Genomic DNA, 9,967 nt, shown 5'->3' on the forward strand with positions numbered 1-9,967 from the left:
ACTCTGTTTGTTCAGCATATATATATATATATATATATATATATATATATATATATATATATAATTTTATTTATACAGACATTAATGGCTACATATGTGCATACATGTTTCTGTAATCACCCGCGTTGGGGGATTACGTCTTCAGGCCAAGAATTACCGCCGAAATTACCGTTACTTTCGACGGTAATTCTTGGCCTGAAGACGTAATACCCCAACGCGGGTGATTACAGAAACATGTATGCACATATGTAGCCATTAATGTTTGTATAAATAAAATTAATATACCTGCTCTGTTCACTCATTGAGCATTATTTTGGTAGACACATGTTGTTTCATTGGATGTACTTCTAGGAAACTAAACTCTACTGGCTATATATATATATATATATATATATATATATATATAGAGAGAGAGAGAGAGAGAGAGAGAGAGAGAGAGAGAGAGAGAGAGAGAAAGAGAGAGAGAGGGAGAGGAAGAGAGATGGATGGATGGGTGGATAGACAAATATATAGATAGATACACAAACTTGTAATTTATTTTGTGTGTAAAGATAGCAAAAATACACACACATGTATATATATGTATATATATATATATATATATATATATATATATATATATATATATATATATATATATAATTGATTAATTAAGTTTAAGTATATTGTTAACATGAACTAAAAAGACATTTTTGTTTTAAAAGTGCTCACACGTTCAATCTGTAAAGCTGATAAATAAATAAAACTATATAAACATTGTAAGGAGTCTACGAAACACACACACACACACACACACGCACACACACACACGCACACGCACACACGTCTGTGTGTTAATATGTGGGTAGAAAAATAAATAAAACCTCGCAGATTGAAAATACAAGTGTAGAACTAAGTATTAAAATATTAAAATTTCGTATTTTCATTAATTTTCTTATTTGAATTTCTTTTATCATTTTATTTTATTAGAATAAGACAAAGAATATCACATGGCATCCTGCCTTGTCGCGAGCGATTTCTATTAAAAAAAAAAGAATCTAAAATGTCTTTTAGCGTCAATTTTATTAAAAAAAAAAAAAAAGAATCTATAAAATGCCTTTAGCATCAAACCAATAATAAATGTGCAAATTTAAGCTATTATTCAAACCGATTAATCGCACGAAGAAGCGTATGTAATGAAAGCAAATCAAAAGCCGGTATTTATGTAGAATACGAACCGTGTTTTTTTTTTTTTTTTTTTTTTTTGTTATGTGTTTGTTTGTTTTTTGTTTATTATTATTATATATATAGTTTTTTTAGGACATTTTGAAGTTAAATTCATTTTTTTTTTAATCAACACTTTTTTTTTTTATAAATTAAAATTCCGAAATGAATTATCCTTGTGCAAGAGTTCCGTCCGTGGCAAGAAAGAGTTAATAAGTCCCCATCCCCTTCTTTCATCATGTTAAAAATGACAAATGACTTTCTATATTTGTCTGAGAGACATACAAGTGCCGGCAGCTTCCAATTTCCTACGAAAAAGTCACGGAGTAATACTTTTTTTTTGGGGGGGGGGTGAACAACTAAAAAAAGATTAGAATTATTTGTTTGAAGAAACCGAAACACATTGTGATTAATTTATTTCCCTGAATAAATTCTTGTGTAATAATTCATCGTTATAAGAACGAAATTCGAAAATCGAAATATTGAATTTAAAGTAAAACCAAGTGGTATCTATTTAATTTCAATACCGAATTTAGTAACATATCCAAAAATTACGAAAAACGATAAGGTAGAAAATAAATTATTGATGAAAATAGTTTTCGAAATAAATTTCAAGTTTGTCCATTAAATAAACAGCAAGGGAAGTAACTGATGTTTGTCTTATTACAATTAATGGCGGATATCACTGATTCACGAAATCTTCAAAGTACATGTTTTATGTAATAAAACAATAATATTTAACTAATTGAGACATGACAATCAGGTAGATAACATTGTTTTTACTTGAAATTGACATAAAAAAATAAGTAGATAACATTGTTCTATTTTTTTGGGGGGGGGTAAATGAAAATCCAGTATTTTGACTTTTGGATTTTGTAATGAAGAAGCGCCAATTACTGACACAAGTGCAGTTGCAGTTTAATGGAAAAATCACACTTCTGCGATTTACGAACAATTTTATTTTTTAGATAGGATTTTCAAGTTGAATTACATTTTTATGGTATCTTTTGTTTATTAAATTGTTAGGTGAAAGTATAGAATAGTTACAGAACACCCTTCCTTTCTCGTGTTAAGAATGGCTTTCTATGTAATAACGTCCTTATTTCAGAACGGTCCGTATTCTGCATAAGTAGCCGAAAACCTACCTGCAAATGCTGGAAATGTTGCATAGGAATATAATAAACAAATGACGAAGGGTAATTTCGTCTGACTGGAAATCATTGTTGTTCAACAGGGGGGAAAATAGTCGCTTAAAAAAAAACAAAAAAAAAACAAAAACACTTCCGTTTGCGTAAATCCGCGCGATTGATAATGCGTGTTTATCCAAAGTAATGCGTGTATACGTATGTGTGTGTGTGTGTAAATATAAATGAATGAATCAAGTCTCGGGTTGAGTAAATCCCTTCCAGTTGCTAACAATGTCCATTCTACGTCGACGAACGAAAATATATGAAACCGTTTCCGTCGAAGGTACTTGTTTTGACAAAAGACTACATCCGGTTTCTCTTCTTGGACCCTCTCGCTTTTCTAACGAAATAGCACGCGGCACTTGGCGACGTCTTGCAACTATTTCTAGTCCAGAAGAATGTTATGCAACCATTCTAGTAAAACTTACACGCACATACATTTATCTATAAACTAGTAGGGAAACCCGACATTTCCCGGATTGAATGAGGATCAACAATGTCCCACACTTCCAATATTTTTATTGTCATTGAAATCGGTGAAACCGACCATTTTTCAATTAACTCGATTGATTGTCTGCTCTTATTGGGGACTCACCGCAGTGCAGTGCACCAGGAGGAAGTGACTTAGTCCACAATACAGTGTAGTTTACATTACACTGTAGAGAACTTATTGTTGAATTAATAAAATATTTATATATGGCTTCAATTAAAGTTTAAAATGCAAAAGTCAAGTATCGTGGTTCAGTTGTGCTCTAAACAGAAACATTCATTGGAACGCGCCTATGTCTTATCAAAGAACTTACTGTTGATTTTATATGCCTGTCATTACTGCTTGTGCGGTGATAAAAACTTCCCAAATGTGTATGATCAAAATATGACTCTTTCTTCTTTAATCAGATTTTTTTGATTATCAATACTTATCGGAGGCAATCTGATACAAAACCTATCTAAGAACACTCCCAGGCACATAAAGTACATTTGTGTGAAATTAAGATAAAATCGACCCAACCGTTTCGAAGTCGATGGGGAACGAACGTACGTGCACACATACATACACACATACGCACGCATACGTACACATAAAGTGCCTTTTATATATAAATAGAGATAATCTATGTATTTATATACATTTATATTAAATTTAAGTCACTTAAAGCCTCTTCGGTAAACGTTAAACGTCGCGGTCAGTGTAAAATGCGGGGAAAAATTTTCTATATACATTAAAAGTGGTTTTATTTTTCTGTTTTTCTCGTATATTATTAAATGCGAGGTCATTTTGATTAAGAATCCGTTTACGCATGTAAACTTGAGAAAAGCACGCTTGAAATGTATTAACATCTGAGTAAGCGAAATAACACGACACCTGGTCAAATTCGGTCGCCATTTTGTTTCGATTTATATCATACGTAATAAATGTAATACTAAATGGGTTTTAAATCGAAATGCTTCCTCATTATGTTGGTGCAAAAAATAATGTTTTTTGGTGTTCAACTTCAAAAGATCATAACTCCTTTCATAATAAACTTTATTAATCGAAATAAGAACCATTAGAATGGACACATCTTTGCCAACGAGAAACAAATTTATCCCATTGGAATAGAAATCCGGAGTTCAGGAAGCAATGAAGTGATTGAAGGTCGATTCGGCATCATCTCGGCTTTTGAAGCATTTTTCGAGCAGGAAGTTGTCAAGATGCTTAAAACAGTGATTATCGGCGAATATGGCGGATGAGGCAGAGTCTTGTAGCCCAGTTCGTTCAGTTTCTTCAGGGTTAGTTTAGCAACATGCGGACGAGCGTTGTCATGGAGGAGGATTGGTTCCTTCATATTGACCAATCTGGGACACATACGATGGAGCTTCTGGTGCATTTCGTCACTTTGTCGGCAGCACTTCTCTCTACTGTAATCGTTTCGTCCAAATTCAAGAAGATGTGATGGATGAGACCGGCCGCAGACCACCAGACAGTCACCATAACTTTTTTTGGTGAATTTTCGGCTTCGGGAAGTGTTGTGGAGCTTCTCTGGCATCTAAGCATTGTGCCGAACGTCGCCAGTTGTCACAGAGGATCCACTTCTCATCACGCTCGAGAAATAGGTCGTTTTGTTAGCCAAAAAGAGAGTAGAAGACACTTCAAAGCGACGATGTTTTGAATTATCGTTCAATTCATGCGGCACCCATTTATCCAACGTTTTTTATTTCTCTATTTGCTTTGAAGGACTAACGACTATTCAGTGGTCGACCTCAAGTTCAACAGCAACTTCTCGGATGGTTTTGCGAGGATCTGCTTCAATTAAGGCTTTTAAATGTTCGTTATCAACCGCAGTCGGCCGGCCACAACCGTATTCATCATCGAGACTCGTCACCATTGCGAAATATCTTGAACCACTGTTGTGCCACACGTTCGTTGGTGGTTCCTAGGCTAAACGCATCATTAACATTACGAGCTGTCTCGACAGCTTTTCGGCCTAGTTTGAACTGGAACAAGAAAATCGTGCGGATTTGAATTTTGTCCATGCTGTCGAAAATCTTTAAAAAAAAAAATAATAAAGAGATTGAGAACGGTAACAAATAACATGAGTCGATAAAGCAAAAAAAAAAAAAAAAAAAAAAGGCGCTTTAAAATGATATATAACATGGTTCAATGAATTAATTCAGAAATCGTATATAAAGGTAACATATATGAGAAAACGATATTATTTTTTCACCAACCTAATATATAAGAAAAACAACATAAACCATTTTTGATGCCTATTAATCCATCAGAAATACCTTTGAGTCCATAGATAAACAGAAAGTCCTCAATCAAAAACATATATTTAAAAAATATATATATTAAAAAAAAAAAAATACTTACATCGAATCCAATTCACCTTAAGTGAGCGAGAACTTTAAAAATCGCTATTGTATTATAAATATATAATAATTATTATTTTATTTATGCACATAATATTTAAGGAGATAAAATATGTTATAACAGGGGGCGGGCTCCAAACCGGGGTCCACGCGAACCCCTAGCGCCCATAGAACATTTTTAAGGGGCCACAGGCGAAATATAACAGATTGGGGATTTACAATGATATTTTGGTGGTCCATGATTCATTATCCAAATTATAGTCGACATTCTTTTTTTAATAATAAAAAGCCATTATGCGTTGGTTTTATTCATGGACTCCATGAATAAAACCAACGCATAATGGCTTTTTATTATTAAAAAAAAGAATGTCGACTATAATTTGGTTTGACGCGAAAAAAGCTGAAGTAGACATTCAAATGAATTTGAATGTATTTTCTAGAATTAAAAAAATCGATAAAATTGCCTTGAAAGCAATAAAAAAAGAAACAAAGTGATAGGAACTGTGTTTTAAATATGGATCTCAGGCAGTCGGTTCTTTGCTGATTAATTGTCTAACCTTCGACCTCCCATACTATGACCAATAGTTATGAGGGGGGGGGTCGACAGGAAAAAAGAAGGAAAAGGGGATTCATGAGGGAAAATAAAAGGTTGAGAATCACTGAATTATACATGCGCAATATAGAACTAGATAATAAGTAAATATATTACATATAATATATATCTCTTCTCTTCTCTTCTATCTTCTTCTATCTTCTTCTTCTATTCTATCTTCTCTTCTCTTCTCTTCTCTATATAAATAAAATGAACTCATTTTTTCCCCTCCGACTTTGACGTTTATAGGACTGCACCTGTATACATTTGGTGCAGCCGTATCATACACAAACTGAATCACGACATCTGCCGTATGTTATAGGGTTATTACATATCAAGAATCTCGCTGATCACAGTTTCCTATATTCTGTCTGGTGAGAGTCCACTGTAAAAATCGGTTACATTTAATGGAAGTAGTAAAGTAAACTCCCTCTAACAAATTCATCCTACCACCGTCACTCACTTACACCGTACCAGAACGTTCACAGGAGACATTTAAAACCGATCACCGGTAAGAATTTATCTAAAAACTGGACTGTACTTACACTGAAACGAACCACGCTTACTTTGCCATTGTTTAGCATAAAACATAAACACAATTTATAAAGCATTTATTATAATAAAATTAGATTCAAACAGAACACAATCCGTTACCTGGAATTGAATTCACAATTACATTACTTCGATTTCGTTATAACCCGCGTGGTTAAAGTTTAATGAAAACCTGAATTGACATTTACGTGAAACGCACCAAACTTACTTACTTACTTACTTACACAAACACAACTTCCGTTTCGCTCTTTCCTTACGTGCTTTTTTGCTTTCTTTCTTTCTTTCTTTCTTTCTTTCTTTCTTTCTTACCTTTCGTTGTCTTTTTGCTTTATGGGTGATGGTGGTGGGGGTACTTCCCTATCTTTATCTTTCCTTTCGGTCTTTCCTTCTTTCTTTCTTTTCTCTCCATTTTCTGCTCTTTCCATTGTTAAAACGAAACGAAACGAAACAACCGGATATTCCAGGTTTTACTTACACTCTATCACTCTACGACTATTACTTGTGTATCCAACTCTATTTGTGCCAGTAAAAAAAAGTAGCATTTATTGTTTTTGGTAATAATTATTAATTGCTTATTTGTTTTGTTTTTCACCCTTTTTTTAGACTAACCATTCTTAAATCTCATTATAAAATCGATTTTTCCAACTACATTTTAGGTGGGGGGGGGCCATTACAACCTCCGAAGGGGGTTTGTATTACTGTACACAGAGATTCGAAAAAGTTGTCAAAAAAATAAAAAAGACATAACAAATAAATGTTCTCAAAGCCCAGATCAGTTACTTTTCTGCCAAACTGGATATCTTTTTCGTGTTTTTATTCAATGTAACAATATTCGGCTCGAAAACCATACAGTGTTTACCGATGTATTCGAAAATTCAGGAAGGCGTCTCAGTCACACCCTCTTTAACACCGTAAGTATAGAAAAAGGTGTTATAAATAAAAAAAAATATACAAAATATTATTAAAAACACGCCGAATATATTTAACAGTATTTCATTAAGTTTTTTATTTATAACATCTTTTCCCAATTCAATGTAACATGTTGATTCAGCTCGAAAACCATACAGTGTTTACCGATGTATTGGAACATTCAAGATGGCGTCTGATTCTCTCTTTAACACGTAAGTGTGGGAAAAGATGTTATAAATTTTGTATAGTTTTTTATTTATAACACCTTCTTCCATACTTACGGTGTTAATGAGGGTGTGAGACGGAGACGCCATCTTGAAATTTCGAATACATCGGTAAACACTGTATGGTTTTCGAGCTGAATAAATATGTTACATTGAATAAAAACACGAAAAATATATCTATCCAGTTTGGCAGAATAGTAACTTATCTTGGCTTTGATAACATTTATTTGTTATATATTTGTTTGGTTTTTTTTTTTTTTTCACAACTTTTTCGAATCTATGTGTACAGTAATACAAACACCCATTTTGTGTTTTATATAGATAAAGTACAATTGTTGAATGTTACTGTTTTGATTATATTCGTTGGGGGGGGGACAATTAAATAATTAAGAAAGATTAAAATGAAGCGAAATTTAAGTTTCCGTTACATTTTTACAACAACCGTAAAACAGTGCATACTCAGCAAGTTTTATCGTATTTTATTTATTTTTTTGCATAATTAATGATGGAAGTATTTTCCTGTTTATTTTCTTAACATCTGTTAAAAAAAAAAATTAATTTGTACATTCTCTGGAAAAAAAGAATCAAACTTTTCTCTACTTTCACATGTGTTCCATTTTAACAAACTGAGCCACAGCAACGCGTGGCCGGGTACAGCTAGTAATATAATAAAATATTTATAATATACATATAATATTACTATAGAAAAAATGCGAGCACGAAAAGTAATATGGTTAAGCTTAAATATGAAAAGTAAAGTACTAGTTGTTAAAACTAGAAAAAAAAGGACAAGATATTGTAGCAAAAAAATAATAAATTTATAACTTAAAATGTTGCAGCATTAAGAATATATTATATAATGTTATAACTTGAATTAAAAAAAAAAATTCTTAATGCTGCAATATTTTAAGTTATTGTTGTGGGATATTTGAGAACTAAGGGGAATTAACTAATCCTATGAATACCACTGGTTTTAGAGACTAGAGGGATACAGCCATACCATGTTTAACCGCATGCTACGAACACGTTCCTCTCATCCCACTTTAGTGGCTCCTGTATTCTTTATGATAAATACATATATTTTATACACTTTACACTACTTGTGGTTTCTTTCATTTGTGACCTCTAGCACGGGTCTACAACAGTTATAAATTTATTATATTGTTTACTAGAATATCTTGTCCCTTTTCTTTTCCGGTTTTAACAACTAGTTCTTTGCTTTTCCATGTTTAAGCTTAACCATATTACTTTTCATGCTCGCATTTTTCTATAATAATCCATTATTTTTCCAGGCTTCTAGTAAATTCACTTGTTCTTTGTTTAATTGCAGTCTTATATTTTTGTCCCCATAAACATAGAATGCACATATGTAACAACAATGTACGGCACTCGTCTGCTTTCAATAAAATCCCCCATTTATCCTCCTTTCATCCTTTAATTCTCTCTGTTTTTCACTTGCTACTTCTCTTTTTGCGAGAGCGAAGAATTGATAGTAATATTAGTTAATGAAGCGACGTGGTTGCATAGATAACACACACACACACACACACACACACACACACACACACACATATATATATATATATATATATATATATATATAATTCAAGCAGACATTACTAAACACGACGGAGATACTTTGCTTTATTATCGTTTTTTTTACTTTTTACGATTTTCCGTATAATTGTTCTTATATCAAAATCGAAAATATTAATGAAAGTTCCATAGTTATCGCAAGCGCTTTCGATTCAACTGCGAATCATCTCCAGGTTGAATTCATGGGTTGATTATTTGAAAGTACATAGGAAGGAAAATTCGCTTTCACCTCATTAACTCCATAAATTCCACCTGAAGATGATTTGTAGTCGAATCGAAAGCGCTCGTGATAACTAAGGAATTTTAATATTTTTCGATTTTGATATAAAAACGATTATACGGAAAAAAAATAAATAAAAAAGAGAATCATAAAGCAAAGTATCTCCGTATGCTTGAATGAAAAAATGCTGTCTAAATATTCCAATTTCAAAATTTTAAATATACATAGTATATTTACAAACACACACACACACACACACACACATATATATATATATATATATATATATATATATATATATATATATATAGCAAAGCTGGTAATTAGTAAAAACCTGAAGAAGGTGCTCAATGCTATTGCAGAGCATATATATATTATCACCGTTTTATCTGTTTTAGTTACACATATTTCTGCTACCGGATCGTATTCACGATCTAGCAACTTCGTCAGACTTGACCAGAAGTGGTTATCAATAAGAATAACCACTTCTGTTTAAGCCTGACGAAGTTGCTAGATCGTGAATACGATCCGGTAGCAGAAACGTGTGTAACTAAAATAGATAAAACTGTAATAATATATATATATATATATATATATATATATATATATATATATATATATATATATATAT

General features: G+C 32.4%; 1 protein-coding gene across 1 annotated transcript in view; it reads right to left on the reverse strand.

The window, feature by feature from the left end:
• Window positions 1-2,747, reverse strand: part of LOC145246679 (low-density lipoprotein receptor-related protein 6-like) — a 166,729-nt gene extending 163,982 nt beyond the window's left edge. The window contains exon 1 of the mRNA XM_080108393.1: window positions 2,349-2,747. Within this exon, the coding sequence (XP_079964519.1) occupies window positions 2,349-2,424 (76 nt within the window). The 5' untranslated portion in view covers window positions 2,425-2,747. The remainder of the gene's footprint in view (window positions 1-2,348) is intronic.
• Window positions 2,748-9,967: the final 7,220 nt, after the last annotated feature.

This window comes from Euprymna scolopes, chromosome 24 (assembly GCF_053919585.1).
Source record: "Euprymna scolopes isolate OS-2025 chromosome 24, ASM5391958v1, whole genome shotgun sequence".
NCBI lineage: Eukaryota > Metazoa > Mollusca > Cephalopoda > Sepiida > Sepiolidae > Euprymna > Euprymna scolopes.